The 19503-nt window shown below is 39.1% G+C and overlaps 1 protein-coding gene across 14 annotated transcripts in view; it reads right to left on the bottom strand.

Moving 5' to 3' along the window:
* SVIL (supervillin) overlaps positions 1 to 19503 on the bottom strand; it is a 142900-nt gene that overhangs the window by 89536 nt on the left and 33861 nt on the right. For 6 of the 14 annotated variants that reach the window (XR_007505778.1, XM_049798152.1, XM_049798154.1 and 3 more), the window contains exon 1: positions 15163 to 15235. The exons of 3 other annotated variants lie outside the window; for them this stretch is intronic. Coding sequence is in view for 10 of the 11 variants with exons in the window: in XM_049798152.1 (XP_049654109.1) it covers positions 15163 to 15226 (64 nt within the window). In the remaining variant the exon portion in view is untranslated. Of the gene's footprint in view, positions 1 to 15162; positions 15236 to 19503 lie in introns of those variants that run through there. 5 more of the 14 variants (XM_049798159.1, XM_049798158.1, XM_049798164.1 and 2 more) reach the window with 1 other exon arrangement.

The following is a 19503-nucleotide window of genomic DNA, read 5'->3' as shown; positions in this document are numbered from 1 at the left end:
TGGTGAGAGCTCTTGGGAGCATTATATCTGATAAAGCGTATTTCAAAATTTAAGACTTTCTGCATTTTTATGGCCATATAGCATCTCTGTTAGACTGACTGCTGAAGAGTTGCCTCTTAACAAGAAAGATTTCAATTTCAAACCAAGTTGGAACGATTTTCTAAATCCAAACCTTCAGAATCCTATTTAGCATGTTTTGAGATTTGCAGTTGTTTTCAGGATTTTTGCTGGGATTTAAGAACTGCTTCATCTTCATCTATGTTTATAGTGTTTACTGTTCCTTGCTTTGGCAAAACGAAGGGGGTTATCAGCTGTTCCGGTTCCTTGACCAAAGCAAATTACTAGTTCGGCTCGGTTTAGATTTTAACTTTACACCACATCTAAAAAAAATTCCAAGTAGTATTTTGTTCCTCTTACTCCTACAGGTTGTGCTTTCAAAAGTGTCCTTTGTTACAGATCTTGATTCAAGAAACACATTAACATGTTCTTCCTTTTCACCCTTTCTATTTAAGAAAGGAAGTATGTATTATTTGAAGTGGAACAATAACATTAATTTCAGTAAGGTCCTAAAATTTAGGACTTTAACTACCTTGATTCCAGGGTAGCTAGAATCCTGTTCAGCGTTTTTGCCCATTGTACCACAACAAGGACACATATGAGGGATTTGCTTTGGCATTTCTTCTGAAGTTTCAATCAATATTGTTGAAAAAATTCAATAGGAAAAATATGAGTACACTGACCACTAACAGAAGTTAGAGATTTTTCAACTAGTTTCTGCCAAGTGGGACTAGAACTATGACCTCTGTAGCTCTCTCTAACCCCTCAGGAATTCTGAAAGCATTATAAAATACTACAAAACAGAAATCAGATATTTTTCATAACTCTTTTGAGAGGAATGGAGTCTCTTAAAACAAAGAAAACAAAGCAACAATCCTTAAAACTGATTGCTACCTTGAGTAAGTAAAGTTACTGTAGTATTAGTATCCCCAGTAATAAGTTCAGTGAATGCTACAGATTGCATTTAACAACTGGCAATTTTCAAGAGAGCCACCACATGCTTCCCTGCCTAGCAGGGCACTTTATAGCAAGCAAGCAAGCCAGAAATTGTGACCAATTCAGTAACAAAAATAAGCACAAAAGAAATGATCAGCAAGTCAACTACTTGAAGCTGATTTATTTCCACAGTAGCTGGATGTAAATACTTCCTTTTCTCTACACTAGACTTTCAGTTCAGGGAATATATTAAGAGATTCAGAACATACATCCAACGCTGTGGCTTGCTCTGATCGTTGTATTGTGTAAAAACTATTGTGAGAGCATGTTCAGCCTAGTTAGCCAAGAATTTTACCATCTCTATAATTAACTCTGGAGTCTGACATCATCACCCCCTAAAGGTTCTCTTAAAATTTTAATAGCCTAGTTTATGAATATTCATTTGGCAGCATTATAGTTCCAGGGATTTATGAAAACCCAATGGCATGTCAGTTCCCAAATAGATTCCATTATTCCTGCTGCTTCCTTAGCATATTTATTACAAGCCAATTTTATGCTGTCAGAAAGTGCATCAAGCCTGCAGTTGGTCCAACCATCTAGGTCGTTTCATAGAGATTAACAGACACAGCAGACATCTGAGTGCTATTCCTAAGGATGTCTATTAATCCCTCCGCTGGACGTGATGCTTCTTCACAGGCTTCATTGGTTCTAGGCTATAAAACCTGTTTCTCCCTTATCTCCTCCTGTTTCTTTTCTCCTACATGCCACTGCAATTACAAGCTAAGCACGAGACAACCAGCTCTTCAAAGGCAGCTCCTATGTGAGAGAACAGTCGCCCAAACCACAAAAGGTTTGTGAGATGTGTACAGATAACTATTTCATGCAGTCAGCTTGCTTCAGCAAGTGCTACAAAGTCAGATGAAACTGGCACACTGCAACAGCTAAATAAAGTTTGTGACACATTATTCCATTACCAAGAGGCATAAACAGTTCTTCTGCACCAAAATGTATAATTTGTTTGATAGTTGTTCATTTTGTTCAGAACTGTGACAGTGCTGCAGCTTTAAACCACTGGCTTGGACATTACTGTATTTCGCAGACATGTGACCAACAGTCCCCAGATGTAAAGCACCTCCAGTTCTGAAAGAAGAGCTCAATAGAAGTTCATAGTGCAGGTAGATTGAAAGCTCTTATGAACCTGAATCGGGCAAAAAATGTTTAGAGCACAGTTTGTAAGGCATATGAAATTTAAGGCTATATTAAATGTATTAAGCCAGGTGTATTTTTAGCTAATTATTTAGAAGCTTTCTCCTAATATCCATGCAAACTGGAAAGCAAAACTAGAAAGCCAAATAGTATTTGTCATTTCTCTTATCTTTTCCTTGGCTATGCTTCTCTTTTGTCAGCACAGAGGCAGCTCAAGAAAGCTCAGAACTACTTTTGTCATTTCCTAACACAATGAATCTAAGTATGATCTTTCTGAAGGCATCCTCAAACCTTACCTTAGAACAATTGATGCAACTACGCTATTTTACCCTCACCTCCACTACTTCAGAACAAACATGGTAAGAGTTTTGATCTGCCATAAATGAGCATTCAAAGTTTCTGCTTTCTGTTTCTGCTCCAAATATTTACACAGCAATGAAAAGTTCTCAATTTGGAACAGTCATTTCCAACGGTACCATTTCGCGAACACAATATTTAAAGGTGTCTCCAAATGGAACCTGCAGACTACTCAAAGTCAGCATGAGAAAAGGCAGGGGGTATATGCAGATAAAGAATAACTTAAGCAATAAAAAAGGGTATAATCCTTAAAGGGAAAGGGAGGGGAAATATTAGGGACCAGCAACTCAGAGAGTGAAGAAGAAAGGTCAGAAGTCCTGAAAGACGTAATCATGATCCTGTTTTAAAAAGGGAAAGGCTAAAATTGTGACTGATACAATGGCCTATTGGCCAGTCCAGAAAATTTGAAGTATCCCAAATAAAATGGCTTTACAGAACATCATCACTTGCAATTTTTCACTTGATGCTTCCTCTAGCTCCCAGGCCACAGCTTTGGCCAGAGACTGGCGTTTGGGAATAGAATTGTAAATTCTTACCAAAACCTGGTGAAAAGCTTTGCACTACAGGCAGTCCTGGACACTGGTCAGAATACAGCAATCACAGCATCACTGTGGTTGAATTACAGTATTTCTGGTTTGCTTCTGTAAAGAAACCAGGCTATTTGGCCTTGTTTTTTCTTTCCCAGCCTTCTTTGGGGAGGGGAAGGAATAATTTATGCTATGTCTTCAGAACACAAAGAACTACTGTCGAAGTAACAAGCTGCCTGTTTGCCCTAACAGGGGTAGGTCCTTTGTGGTGGAGGGGGAAGGGAGACCTTTCACTTATAAGAGATTCCTTTAGAAGCAGAATGGGGGGTTTGTTATTGTTATCATTTAAAAAAAAACAAAAAACAACAATCAACAAACAGAAGGTTAAAATAATTTACTTCAAGAACACCTGAGCTAAAAGCTCGATTTTTGCTTTTCTAAGAGCTCCAAAAGGAGGGGAAAAAACCCTAAACCAAGTCTGCCCTGCCAAACTCTACCTACTCTACCTAGCTCCTCCCTGCCCCCCCTTTATTTATTTATTTTTAGTGACTTGCAAGCTAAATCTCTAGCCTGCAACAAAACCAGGTTTGGGTAGCTGTCAACCCCTAAAGCTAAACAGCTACAACACTTGGCAGGTGGTTGCAGGAAGGACTTTTCGCTACAAGGGAAAACGTGATCAGCTGGGTAAAGCTGAATGCCCAATTTTTTTTTGGCAGCTGATACTCTCATAGGATATACAGCCATGTTGGCCAGGATCAGGGTCCTGAATTATGTAAATATTTCCAAACGTTTAGAGCTTGTCTGCCTTGCTAGACCACCCACAGGGAGTACAGCTTGATGGCCATGGGAACAGTACCACCAACTACATTTTTCTTTACTGGACTCTACTGAATACACTCAACACCCAGTGAACTGACAAAATCACTTCTCTGTGTCAGGAAGATTCATACATGTCTGCCCAGCAGGAGCTTCAGTAAAGCATCTCTTTGCAAGCAGAAGGATGCATCGCAGCTGCATCAGCTTTCATGGTTAGGTTTCAGCCTAAAAATCTTGGAATATGCAACAGTAGGTCTTAAGTTTTGCTCCCCTCCTAATAGAGGAAACAAAAATACGGGTTTGTGGAAGCAATGCAAACACCAGAAAACTACTTAGTAATTCAACTAATTGTCACATGCTGCAAGAAAGAAGCAATATATTACTGTTAATCAGTCAAGAGTTGATTTCAACCCAAAGCATTTGTTATATTCTGCAGAGGAGCAGCAGGTTGCATTTCACAGCCATTGTATCAAAGATATGAATAAGGAGCAAAATATCCCAAAATACAGAACAAGGCATTGTCAGGGTTCATGGCATGTAAGTGAAGTCATGTTGAGAACTAGTTATTTACACCTCCTAGGGTGTAATCCCATGATGCAATACTCAGATTAAATCTTAGACTATTATCCCAGCATATCAACACTGTCTGTTCTCAGCAGAGAGGTGACCCAAAGATCCTGTTTAAACTAGTCCATTTATCCAATCAAGACAGTAAAAACAAAAGCATGAGGGAGCTCCTCTTCTCTAAGTACTTCCTTTGGTTCTCCTTTAAACCAGCTCGAGGTTTCAGTCTCAAAGCCTGGTCCCTAATCCTCGATCTCTCTCAACTCCTGCTTTCACTCCTCTCTCCCTCTGTCCCTCTGAAGTCTTGGAGAGGGAGCAAGTTGCTGTGGAAGGCTGCTTGCGATGCCAGGAAGACAAGCCAGGGCGACTAAGCCTAATAGTTCTTGATTTATCTTAAGTGTTTGCCAAGAGGATTGTGCATGGAGTCACTTTTTTTCCTGACAATTACTTCCAGAGAGTTGTGTTGTCATGAAATTTCATAGTCTGCATTCAGTCTCGCATCATCACAGGCAATTACAAGTCACTCATAAAAGTCTACTCAATTACTTGCCCTAGGTTTAATTCAGAAATACTCATCTGTTTAATGTTTCAATATAAACTAGCTACTTGTGTGCTGGCTTCAATCAAGCTGTAAAGTTCCTGTGATATCAGACATAAGTCTTTCATAGCTGCACTTCAAAATTATGCCCTGGCTTTGCTTACACCTATTTTTACTTCAGTCCAAACATCCTAGCACAGGCAGTATGTAAGCCTTTGTAATTTAAGACAAAAGTTTCCTTACATCTCAAATGAAAGGTGCAGAACTAATTTTAAGTAGAAGACTATTCATACTTAAGTCCCTATGACACTTTCAGAAGCATGGCACAGAGGCAAGTAGATAATTGGGTAATTTTAACACTGGGCTAGAAGAAACAGCAGTAGGCTTGGTCCAAAATCAACATGGTGTCTTAAGAGAGAAGTTCTCTTTGGCATAAGAGTATTAGCACAACACATTGTCCTACTTGCCTTCACCATGGTTTGTTTAAGCATCTAAATCAAGCAAACCAAGGCTGTCAGGAACACAGTATGACAGACCTCGAGATGCAAACATTTAAATGCTGACATTGCACCTGATATGGTGAAAGCAATGCAAAGCATTGAAGTACCTCACAGCTCATAGGGCCCCCAGTTTTTGTCCCTTCTGCCATCCAACCAAAGCCAACAGTGTTCCCTACTCACTTGTCCTTCATTCTCACTCCCGCATCAAGCAGCTCGTTTCAAACCCCGACTCCTCCCACCCCCACTAAATCAGCACTTGCACTGGCATAGCCATGGTGAGCAGTTTTGGAGAACCCACAGGGCTAGAGAGGAAGAGGAAGAAGGTTCTCAGAGCAGTTCCCTAATCTGTGTGGCCATGTAGACAACTGACACACATGGAGAGGAATGGTTCAGGAGCAAACTGGGAATGGGAGGGTGAGCAAGAAGGATTCCTAAACTGGTATTTTAAAGCGAGGTTACCACTTCTACTATTCCCATCTGCCAATCCAAACCATCAGGTGCCTAAAGCAGTCAGAAGAACTTGGTATCCTGAACCTTAAACATCTGCAGGAACACAATCCAGTAGGTGTGCTAGAGTGTCTAACATAGGTGGACAACAACCATCAGCCCTGACAACAGTAGGAAAGAATGTGACTGGCCTCATCAAATGGTGTCCAAATTGCCTAGGTGTTTCCAAAAGAAATGGGGAGACCTAAATTTGAAACTCACCAGCCCGAAACCTGAACCCACTTCAAGACAGCCCTAAACACCAGCCTACAAGCAAGCAAACAGCAAGGCTGCTCTTGACCTCCCTTGTTTAAGGCAGGGCAGCTATGAAGAACACAAGGTTTTATAAATGATGTTATGTTCTTCTGTAATTAGTAATTGCTATAAATTCTCCTAGTTAATATGTCTGACACACATTACTAGCTCAGAGAATAAAGTGTTGAACTGAAGTATGTTGATGCTATGCTTTCTCCTTTGACTCAACCATTATGAATCTTTATAGGCAGCAAATACACATAATCCAAATAGCCAGAAACATGATTAACACTGGAAAAACTAAGCCTTTATGGCTCTGAGTAACTGCCAGGATGGATAATTTTTCCTGTGCCCACCTAAACAGAACCCTTACACATAAAGGGCTGTGACTTCATCTAATGACTGATCAGAAAAGGCCTCCTGGTCAGAAGAGAAATGCCAACTATATGCATGTATGATGGGAGCTTTTTAAACTTCTCTTTTCGACAACTCTTTAAGTTACCAGGGTTTCTCTGAGCTGAACACTTATCTCTCTTATCTGGCACAATATGCTACATGTGAGCATATGAACATTCCATCACTTCTTTTGAGCTCTGAGATAATTCAAGACAACCGATTATTTGCTAATCTTTCACAGAACCTAACCTAACCAAGTTTGCTACAACTTAAATACCCCAATTCCACCTCTGTGAGATCTCCAGCTGGACAGGTCACTCTTCAAATACACACAGCAATCAGCAGCTAGATGAAGACTTGGTGTAGATTTCTACATGCCAATGGTTAGCTCAGTTAGTCTTTCTTACTCTGATTAAGCCAAAAGACCCTTATCCTTTCTAGGAATTTCAACAAGGAAAAAAAAAATCAAAGTTATTTGTATTTCATGTGTGAACAATTTTTGCAAACAACACATTTCTTCCAGAAGTGTTCTGATTCACTAGTGTTTTGGGTACATAATAACTATAACCAGTTGAAGCACAATTCTAGATGATTACTATATAAGCAAAACTGACCACAACAAAAACTTCTAATGGTTTTCTTCATTCTCAGTACAGTTGGTTAAGGCTGACTGAAAGTGCAATGGTCTTGATTTTTTGTAGAGGTACAGGAACATTTTTGTGTTAATTGCTCAGTTCAGTTTTAAATGGCTGAGTGGCAGGACTCACCCCGCCCCAAATACTAAGAAAGCAATTGTTAAAACATCCAACATTTGCATGTATATAATGCCAAATGCATTTTGACAATATCAAAATTGCATCTACCACAATTGCATTTGTAGTATACCTTTAGATATCTGTGTACTGATATAAGAGTATTTTAGTATGTAGGTCTCTATAACCAAAATGTATTCTGTGCTCTTTTACAAGGTATAGGTTTTTTCTACTAATGTTTCCCCACTGATAAATTAGTAAGAAATGGAAGTAAGAAAACATGAGAAACCTCAACCTAAGAATTTGGTATTTAAACCTGTAACTGTAATGCAGCCTTTGAAGACTTGAGTTTGTTTTACAGTTAGAAAATTAAGTTTCCCGTTCAGAAACACAACCTCCAGCTATGAACGTAAAGATACCTTGCTTGCAAAGATGACCCTTACTATCTGACAGAATGAAAGGATGGGAGGTGAGCTATGTTTTCAAAGTCAGCTTGTACAATTCACCCAGGTTTCACTGAGTGCAACTTAGGGAGTCAGCATATCTTTTTGTTTGAAGTAGTTTTAGTATAAACTAACTGCAGTTAGGGTTTTTAAGGCATGGAGTAAGCTTTATTTCCCTCAGCTTCAAGAGTTTATCATGTTGTTTAGAATTACCAACACTGAATTCTTGAGTCTGCTTCTTTCAAATGAGTTACATGCTCTGGATGGTTTGACTACAGTAAGAAATACACCATGCAAGGTTAGCTTTACTCACTGCAAAAAACAGGTACTTGTCTTCACAATGACAAGGAAGAAAAAGTGAAATCCAATGCTGCTGGAGCAACAACTGCCTCAGTTGTTCAGCTCCAGTTGCCTGCGTTAACCAATAAGGCAAGGGGTTTTTATTTTTTTTTTATTAGAAACTGAAGGCAGGCAGGTGTTACAATGACTGACAGCAAAGCCAAGTGAACCGAGGTCTCTTAACTCCCAGAGCTAACTTGTGGCTAACCCTGTAGGTTAGCATTACCAACCCCTAGTAACCACTGGAGTGCCAACAGCTGCCTGAAACTTTGCTTCCAGTAGGATCTCACCTTGTTTTCGGGGCCAGTTGGCCCTTAATGGAAACCAACATTGAAATACTGTCCATGTTTCACTCTAATATAAACAGATGGTGCAATTATTTTCTAAGAGTTAAAGAGTTATTCTAGCTGTCTCTTGAGGCTAAAATAGACTTCTTGTCAGAAAGGGCAAGATTGAAAAAGTCACATGTGAAGCACATATGACTTGCATATTCCCTAGATCATTTGGTGCAACTGTTTTGAAACATTAATCCACACTCCTCCCTCTTTCTGCAGTGAGCTAATAGGAGACAGTGCTAGTTTTATTTTAGAGAATAGACAGTAATTTTGTCTAAATCTAAGGCTGATATGATGGAACAAGAATGAAATCCTGTAGATCTTTGCTGACTGCCAAGAGTTTTACAGGTATAAGCCATGAGGAGCACATTTGGCAGGCATTAAATCCATGGAAGTATTATTAACTTCTCACAGTACTTTGGCACGCAACCTCTCAGCCAACACCTGAATCCAGTTTCTTTGTAACAGATCACTAGTAACAGCATGGCAGCTTTCAAATGGCTCAGTTCTGTCGGGAAATTACACACTTCCTGTGTAACAGTCTGATGGAGCCTTAAGTTGTTTTAGCAATGTACCTGGCCTTAGTTATTATGACATATGATGCTTCATGTCCAAGTTCATCATAATGCTATTTTGTATACCTGAAAAGAGACAGCCCCAGAAATCTGAATTATTTTAATCTCGGTCTTCGAAGTCTTACTTTACAGATTTATTTATTTTTTCAACTCTGAAAAATGGCATCATTAGAGCAAACAGAGACCATCCCATCAACTAAATCCCAAAAAGCAGCAAAGACTTAATGCATAGTTGCTCTACCCTGTCTACTGAAAGACTCCCTTCAACACACCCCCACGTGAGTAAATGACATCAGAAGCATTTTTACCACCAGTTACCCAATGCATTCTTATCTGCTTAAGGCAGATTCCAACTAGGACATGTTTTGCTCATTAAAAATCATGACCTTCCAATCTGCCTGTTAACTCTAAACTGCCTAGTTGGGAAAGTAGCAAAACCAGTGAATTAATAAGTGGAGAGTATTTTGCTCCCTGCTTCGAGAGCATACTATTCCCCTCCGTTACACCAAATGGAGGTTTCTCCATGGAGAAACAGAAGCCTATGCATTCAGCAAGAAAACACACTGTGAACTGTGGTGCCTCTGCGAAGTGAACAAACTCAGCCATTCTGTTACTGCAAACTATTCCAGAGCTTTTGCCTCTTTAAAATTGTAGTGAAATTGCCATGCACAAGAGACAACACATTGGGGAACAAATGTGAACTCCAAAAATGGTAATTTAAACTAAATAAGCTTGTGCAATTTTCACCTATGTTCATTATAGGAAAGGCTTCATAGACAAGAGCTGGTCTTGTGAACATGTTCTAAGCAAGGAAAATGACAATGTTGCATTTAAAAAACCAAACACAGAAGCCACAAATTCTATACCTTCTTAATAATGTTTTGCATAAACAAATGTATTGAGACTATAAAAAGCTTTCATACCACTTCATCAACATAAATCTAACAAGACAGAAGCCTTGGCTCATCATGTGTTACAATGCATGCAGGATAATGCACATACCCTTTCCACACAGAAAACTGGCAAAAGACTCCTCCGACTTGTCTTGAAATGTCTTGGTCACAAATGGCTCAACTCCACCATCTCCAAATCTGCCTTGACTTGCTGTGAAGAAGAAATGTGTACTGCCATTTCACTTTTCCTCAACTAATTAGTTTTGGGGAGCTCTGTGTACAGATATAGCGTAATCTCTCTTCTCTGTATAAAAAGTAAAAATGGCACAGCTAGACTAAAACTGCTTGTCCGTCCCCTCTACCTTTATCCCATATAAACTATCAAATATAAGGAATTTAACAAAGAAATGCCAAGTACAAAGCTATAGTCCTTCTGAATAAAGCTCCTAGAAATCTGAAATCTTTCTTTCCATTGGAAGTTTTTGCCAAGAATGTAATTTAGCAATGCAATCAAGACAAAACATCATTGGAAGAGGTAGAATTAATGCTTAAATTGACTAACTAATCCCCCAGAGATAGCAGGGAAGAAAGTTTACCAGTTCCAACACGTTGAAGCATCTGCTGCACAGAGGAGCTGATATTGTTACTTCTCATCAATCAAAATGTTTCCTGCATTACACCCTTAGTGCATTTGAACCTGTAGCTGAAGTTAAGGGCTCTGGGAGTGTCTTCCTGCTCTTGTGCAGACTCTGGGGTACCTAACTTCCATATCTGATGTCTTTGCTGTCTGTTTTAGGGCTTTTAAGGCACTGACATTTTTTAACAGGTTTATAGGAGCACAACACAGGCATGCTAAATTGGTGGAGCAGTTTATGTCAGCTTGCTTTTCAAAATGCAGGTAGCAAAGGAAAAAAAAATCACATCATATAAAAAAGGATGCCTATTTTACCAGAAGCAATGTAAAAACATTTTAAAGTTGGGTATTAAACTGAAGTACACATCTCTTAATCCAAGACAAAAATTAACAGGCTATCTGAAGGAGGATATTGATTGGGCAGTTTCTTCCTAACCCTCACTGCCTCTGCAGGTAGAAGGATTCAGTCTCCTATAAAATATGCAGATAGAGGTGAGTAATTAAATGTATATCTAACAAGGTCTGTGTGAGAATGATTAAATATATGGGGTTTTTTATTCCAGTAAAATATTCTTATCCCTAAACTGATAAAGTAGTTTTTAAACTGTAACTCTCGAGACATTTTCTGTCTTCTGGTATGCTCTAGGCTAAGACACAGGTTTATATAATTCAGAATAAAAATTATAGATCCATTTGACAGAGAAATACAGATTTGTAATCCAAGGAAAATGGAAGATGGCTTTAAATTGCTAGTTCTTGAAGCAAAGAACCTCCTCTTCCTGCCCTTCTGCCCCTTATGCTCCCCTCCTTTAATAGCTGATACTGCTGCAGGAGAGGAAGGTAAAACAGTGCCAGCAACTTTCACTTGTGGTCTCCTGATAATGTTTAAAAATAAGAGAATGGAAAGTTGGAGGAAGCTTTCTTCAGAACACTCCAAGTCTCAAAATACAACATTGTTATCCAATGCAGCAGTATTCACATGTGTTTATAGAACTTCTTAAACACAAGAGAAAATTACTACTGAAAAATTTGGGGGTTATAGAAGTGCTCCTATAGCTGCTTGTAGTACTGTGGCTAAGGTTAACACGTTAAATCGGAAAAAGAGACACACCTCACACACAAACCAACCAGTGAGAGGACTTTCCATTCATAGCAGAATGAACTCATCCTCTAAGCAAAACCACGAGAATAAAAACACAAAATGCCTTAAGGAAGGCTGAATGACTGGCATGCACAGGCTGGAATAAACCCACTCACATTTCAACCTGACAAAGCTGCAAATATTCTCAAACAACTGGTTCAAGCGACTGCGTGCAAGCTCTCCGAATGAAGTGCTACTTACTTCAGAATCCTGTAAAAAATCCACTTGTCTGCCTTTACACAAGGGAGGAAAGAAAGAAGGTACAGATGCAGCAGAAGGGGTCAGTCTTCTCAAAATAGTTACTGATAATGCCTGAAGCTCTCTTTAGCCAGGCATTTCATAATTCTTGTTTTAGAGAAGTTTCTCACTTCAGCTAGGATTCCTTTCCAAAGGACCTAACACTCACCCACTAAGAAAACAGAAAAGTGACTTCACAAGAGTTACCAAATATCAACATGCAAGGCTGGCAAGTACATGTGCAGTCAAGATGATTCAGATAAGTCAGATAAATTTAGAACAGTGTTTTCCTAAAAGCATGCGTTCACCAAATGCAGTAAATATGCAGGACCTACATCCAAGTGCTGATTCCAAGCTTTAGAGCAAAAAGTTTATTAGTGGAAATCTCCTTTTAAGAGTTCGCTGCCATCTGAAGTCCTCAACAATGTTATTCCTTGGTCTGCCTTTAGTATTTCCACCCATCACTAGATTTATCCACATAAAAAGCTATAGGCTCTCCAACCTTGGAGGACTAAGCCAAATGCAGTGTGGTAACTTCACATAGGACCAACCTTTTATGGTTGGAACAGTAGAGCTTTGATACAGCTAATCTACCATAAATAGCTCTTGAAACTCAGAAGGATCAAATCAGCTGTTGCAACAGTCCCAGCCTGTAGCTGCTTCAAATCCAATTATACTGTCAATGCTATCTTGCGACTCTCCTTTTTACTCCCCCCATCCAAAACTTTTTTAGCCCTGCTCCTGTGAGAAATTAAAAGCTGCAAAGACAAATGCAGCAGAATAAAATGCATTTAATAAAAATTTGAAACAAATGCACAAGTATTCTTACAATTATCTTACGGAACAGAAGTTTTATTCTGTTAAGAAACAGCTTAGGAGTTTGATGCCCATTTAAAAAACATAAAAATTATCAGCCCTGACTTGTAATGCAAACATACAATTTGAAATAAGCAAACAGTTCCAAGAACAGCAAGCTCAGCTTTAAAAGGTGGGTGAAACCAAGCAGATAAACTTCATGGAGCACTATCCATGTCCCAGATGAAGGCATAAGGCAATAAATTGCTTGCATATTTTTTCTGTAACTTAAATACACTTGAGAAGTACTAGAACTCACTGTTATAAATCCTTGTATTACAATGTTTCCTTTCAGGTGGTTAGAACCATTTTCCCAAAGAAGCTGAGAACTATAACTTAAGAATTCTTAAGGAACTGGGAGCTTCCAAAACATATGTTTACTAACCATACAAGTCAGTATAACTCTGAAAAATACCACTAGGACTACTAGATCACAGTAATTCCTGAGAAGCTAGTACAGTGACACTGTTCTGGAAAAAAGATAACAGGTCTGGATCCAGTGTAACACAGAGGAGCAGCATAATCTTTATGGTTCACCTCACAGTGCAAATAAACAGCACACAATGCAAGTACATAAGTATATGTGAATAAAAGATATTTACCCATACATTATTAACGTCTCCCCAGTCTTTCCAAAACAGCGAGTTCAATTACTCCAGTGGAGTACAGGAACTCTGGTACTTCAAAGGGGAAGACGTATTTTGTGGGCAAAGCCTGGATCCATATCTCCCGTCAGCACATAAATCCTGAACATTGTCAGGGCATCCTCCTATGATACTGGGCATGACATCTACCATCTAGGCATCAGTCCTTCTTGTACAAGCAGGGGGAGAAGAAGATTGCTTATTCCTGGTACTCGAACTGCTTTAGGAAGAGTCTGAAATCTGGCTCCTCTGGAAGCTACTCTAGTGAAAGGGACAAAATATAAAAATTATCATATTCCATGTCATGCAAAATTGTCAGCCATATGCCATCCTACTCTTCTCTGAGCTTGTGTTAAATTTTATCATCTCAGTTAAAGGGCCTGGATTTTAAACTTATTTGCAAAGCATGTAACATACCTTGAACACAAAAAGAGTCACTGGTTTCAATCTTGCCTACACAGATAATGACAAAGCAACTTCAATTAAGTGTGGCTGTTTTAAATGAAGTGGTTTGCTATCTCCTCTAAATTGTGCATGAAGAACCCAGCTGGGCCTCCTTCTGGAAGTCTCAGAAAAAGTCGAAGAGCTGGAAGAAGGCACAGAGAGTTTTCCCTTTAGGCCCTAGCAAATGCCTAACCGAATCAATTCAGATGCATAGGAGACGCGAGCTTTTCATTAGCATGGAGTAAACTGAGCATGTGACAAGTAGATAAAACAGACCAGCAAGATCTGCTCGAATAAGTTTATCACTTTGAACACAGTTTGTAGAACTTGTCACATTATGCTTCTGCACTGTGGTGAAAAAAAGTAGCTGAACCAACTGCTGACAAAAGTTCAACAGAGCTCTGAAAAATGCAGCAGGCATGCTTGCAAGAGCAGCCGTGAGCATTCTGCCAGAGCACAACCACTGGTGCTTTACGCCCTATCCATAACCATTTAAAACCCAAGGTCTTTTATTACTGTGGAATTTGAAGGATGTGAGTTATGACATGGAAACACACCCCCTCTCAAGGAGCAGGACTGGAACTGCTTGTTTCTTTTATAGAAACCATTCTACATTTATTCTCCCTATCACACAGAGAACTATGTTAAAGATTTCACTCTCACACCTAATTTGAAAAAAAAAAAAAATATCCTGTATGTGCTCTTTTCACATAGACTTCCTTGGCTATAAACACACAAAAGTAGAACTGACTACCATGGAAATGCAGCAGTTTCTCCCTCTTCCTCCCCAATACAAAATTTCTGTAAACACAAGAGTAGAGGAAGCCACAGCCAATACATTAGATCACCACTAGCTCTTCACAGCAACTGTAAGATCTAGCATGTATCTTCCAGAGACTATCAATTCTATTATCAAAGAGAGTGAGACATCATGCACTTCTCAGGCCACAGGTTCTGTCCCAATGAAGACAGAAGTACAAATTCACAGACACACTTCTGATACCATGGTCTTGCATTGCAAGAAAGGACATGTGCTTCAATGAGTAACAGTCAAGAAATAACACCAGTGTAACACACAGTGAAGTGTACACAGCTTGAGAAGTCTGGCTTAAGCATGCATCTATTTAACAATTCAGCTTCCCAGTTACAGATATCTTCTTTTCAGCTGGAGAGGGGAGGGAAAGGAGAGACTTCCCAGAAAAAAAAGACAAATTTAATAAAAAGTGACTTACCAGCATCCATTGTTAGAATCATGACCCCACTTCTGTGTCCCAGGGAGCAGGAAGCCTTACCCATCCAGTATATGCGAATGACTCAGAAGGACAACATGGCTTTGTTTCAGCTTATATCTTCTAGCTCATTCACCCCTCCTCCCTCTCGTGGGATAAAAGTGTTGCCTGTGCATGGCCATCCCTATTGGCTCAGCTAGGGAACCACACTCATTTAGCATATTCAAGTTTGTGTGAGAGCCTAAAATGACCCACAGAGGATTTTTTATTTCTCTAAAAAAAAAAAAAAAAAAACCAAACCAAAACACCAACTCACCCCCTCCCAAACCAACACAAACACTTTTTGTCTTTCCGGGAGAACAGATCGTTCATTCTTTCACTATCAGATGCATATTACAGTTGGTGTTATTGCCACAGGGCCAAACAATTCCTTACGCTCTGAATTGATGAGAAGATGGCAAGTCAGGGAGGACAGTCCCTCACACTTCACTAATCCCCAGTTTGGCTGCACCGTCTGTCTGTGGGAATAAAGCCACATGTTTTGTGTCAAAGCCTATGCCCTCCAACCCAGCTTATCTTCAATACAAACTGTATATACTCCCAAAACTGAGGATCTCTCGGTTTGCCAGGGATGATTTGCTCTTCCATTTTATTTTTAAATAGGCAGAACAGTAAAATATTGCTGTCTTACTGACACACACCCAGACTCTACAGGTTAAACTATGCAGTGAGTAAAAAGTAATTTTTTTTCTTAACCTGTAGGGTTCTCTAAATGTAATGACTGGTATAATCTAGGCTGACTGAAGAATTTAGAAAGCTGTTACTATCTATTTGTGAAGCACCACTCCAATGAGATAATACTGTGTTAAAAAAATTCACCACAATGTAAGGGAAAAACCTATCTGATCAAGAGTTATCATAACTCTTAACTTTGATCAAACTGTAAGACAGCCTAAAAGTGCACTTAGAAAGACAGAAGGTGGAGGGGGAGAGGAGTTTGTTTCTTTCTGTACTCCAAAATCCTTAGAACTTGCAGTCAGACCCGGAAAGGCGAGCTTCTGTACCTTGCAGAGTGAACTGCTGACAGACTTGATATCTGTACTTAGGGATTCAGCAAACACAGTAAATGAAACACTAGTGTTCCTTGTCTCCAATAAGAACTACCTTTTCTAAATAAAGCATGGACATATTAGGCTACTGTCTCACCATGTTAGTCACTGCTAGATAACCTAAGATTCATAACTCTGCGATACAACCACAAGAGTATTTTGGAAGTGTTGCTTGTGGTTGTTGAAATAAACAGAGTACTCCCTCTCCTCCCTCCCTGTTTTTAGAAAAGGTATCAGTTGCAAGACTCAAACATCAAAGTTTGTAGAGCCACTAATGAAATTAGAATCCACAATTCAAAGAAATTAGCAAGAGAAGTACAACTGAGTCATCATTTCTCAGATTTCTTGACCTTCTCTTGCTTTGCATAGCTTCACATCAACACTCTTGAGTCATTACAGTTTGGAGGAAACAAAATATTCCTAAAGATGAAAATTTCTGACATTTTCAGTAGGACACTGCAAAAAAAGCTTTGGAAAGAGGCATGAGTAATTTAGATCGTAGAAACAAACCCGAAATCTTTCACTGAATGGAAATTAGGAAGACATGACCCAGGTGGACACGCTGCTACTCAAAAGACTTACTACAGAAAGAAGCACACTGTGTCAGAAAGGGCGTCAGACTGAATGGATTAGTGGTTTCATCCAAAGTTTACCACTCTCAAATAGTCCGGATTCCATTTTGTTGACCATAATAAATAGCTAAGGACATTTGGCAACAGCCCAGGTCATGTGCAGAAATGCATGTTAAACTTCTGGGAGTGACATGAGGCATAGCTTCCTTTCTTACCAATAGTTATTAATTTGAAGAGAGGTGCAGCAGTAAGGAAGATGCTTTTGCACTCTCCCTATCCCACCCTTTTTCACCTGGCAACATCTTTACTAAAAATTCCCAGTGCTTTAAATAAACAAACAAACAAAAAAAACCCCATGACCACAAAAATCAAAGTTTTGAGTATGTCTTCAAGTACTGCAATCCCAAAGCCTGAGAGGAACTATATGGACAAAATAGCAAAAGACCAGTCCTTACCAGCAAGGTAGAAGGTGAAGAGCTGGTATGCTTTTAAGCATAACTGAAGACCTTGACTCTCTGTACAAGACGCCGGGCTAATCCCAACACTAACACTTCCATCCTCAGGCAAACTGAGCATGAGCAATATTGCCAGAGAACACTAGGCACAACAGGTAATACACCAGACACACACATTTTAACAAAAGTATTATCATACATTGTGTGAGAGCAAACCACTTTCAATAGGAAGACATTCCCTGTAAGCTTGGCTTTTGCAAGCAGTCTAGTACTGTTCTGTAGCAGTAAAGCGTGAAAGTTCAATCAAACTGTTCTCAAAGCAGCAAAAAAAAAAAAAAAAAAAAAATCCCAAATCAGCAAGATTGTGAGGTACTGCATGGCATTATTTTTTAAAACAATGCAAGCATTAATAATTCAGCTTACAAAGTATTCACAAAAGTAATTGAATTGAAACCATGGTAGGGGGTAACAGTCTCATTGACATCTGAGAAAATAAATAGGAAATAAATGTTTTTGCCTTTATCCTCAGAAGGGAGAGGATAAAGTTTCCAGCTAGGCTAGAAGGAACACAGCACAGGTGTTCCAACATGTGACATTAACCTGAAGGATACTGCTGCACTGACAGGGGATTTATAAAAACTGGGCATCCCCAGTGTTTCAATTCTATCCTAGATGGCAAAAATGAAACAATCCACTGTTTTGCAAGCTACACCAGACAGCAAGAGTTGGCTGAAACTTCTGTAATTATAAACAAACCAGTATTAGAAGGAACACTGCATGTTTCTTCATATATAAGCAGGGCTGCTGAAGTGTCTAGCAAGACAGCACATGAACTTGCACATAAAGCCTTGGCCTTCCTGTCTTTTGTGGAAGTTACACAACAGAGGTAGTACATGATAAATGGTATGCTGCTAGCAGAGTCAACACACTGCAAATTTAAAAAAAACACAAAAAAAACCCCAACAGAATACCTGTTCATAAACTGTGTCTACTGGAATGATACAAAAAGAGAGTATAAGTGACTCATCTGATTGTGCCTTGCATATTTCCCAGCCTCTAAAGTCAACTGGACAGTCTTACCCAGATGCAACTGCAGCAACAAAGTAGAAAGCTAGGTTATGGCCTTCAGACATCACCAATTTTCTTCCATCATTTAATGGTCTGATAATCTGGAGTCCATGTAATTGAATACTGAATATATAAGCCAGTTATGGGTACAGTAAATACTACACAGTATTGCAAGATGCTGTGGAAAAACTTAAACATGTTCATCTGAAGGTTATATATCCAAATAGCCTGTGGTTTAGTTATCAGACCTTCTCAAGCTATGTCTTGTCTTATCGTAATCACATTAAGTCTGTAAATTGTGTACTGTTAACAGTCTCTGGTTGTTTAAATTGTCTACTATATAATCCTCATGGATTTTAGTTGTTGATATTTTTTTTTTAAATACAGCCAAAATACCCATTCACATGGTCTAATAGTATCATCTTCCGAATGTTAAAACCATTTTATGATGGTATATACTAAGAAGCAAGTTCAGCAAGAAATTCTCTGGAGGCTTGACTTACTTGAGTCTTTGCTGGAAGAAGTTATTTAAGTAATATTACCCTTAACAACCTAAATTCACAGGACTGTTCACATAATTTTCAGTACATGCTTTAGTCTTGCAAGAACAGGCTACTTCTGCTCACCTTTATTAAATTATTCACTGCACAGAAAGTATACAGCTAATAACTGCGATGTGAATACGCTTGCTCTAAACATTTTTGGAAAAGACTTTATACAAATGCTTTAATTGAGAATCATCAAGATTCAATCCAATTTTTCCATGACTGTGCTCCAAACCCAAATCTTCAGGAATCAAGGTTAGGTTTTGTTTTTCTACTGCAAGCTCTTCCAACTTTTCGAGCTCTCAAGCACAATGAAGAATAAGCTCTGTCCCTAGTCCCCCACTTTTTCTGTTTTTTAATAAGATTTAAAACCAGCAAAATAAGCTTTTATTCAAACTTTCACTCTTTACACTGTGCTTCCCCAGCCTTCAGAAACTATGGCAAGTTGCAAGGAAAACAGTTCTCACATGATTTTGGAGCAACAACCGAGACAGTGCCTACCATACCTCTGAGAAAAAACAGGCTACATGTGGCAAGAGAAATTGTAGGATGACAGCTCTTTCCAGGCATTATGGCCAGAATTAGACACCAGTTC

This window comes from Accipiter gentilis, chromosome 4 (assembly GCF_929443795.1).
Source record: "Accipiter gentilis chromosome 4, bAccGen1.1, whole genome shotgun sequence".
NCBI lineage: Eukaryota > Metazoa > Chordata > Aves > Accipitriformes > Accipitridae > Astur > Astur gentilis.
This window is presented reverse-complemented; position numbering and strand designations above follow the sequence as displayed.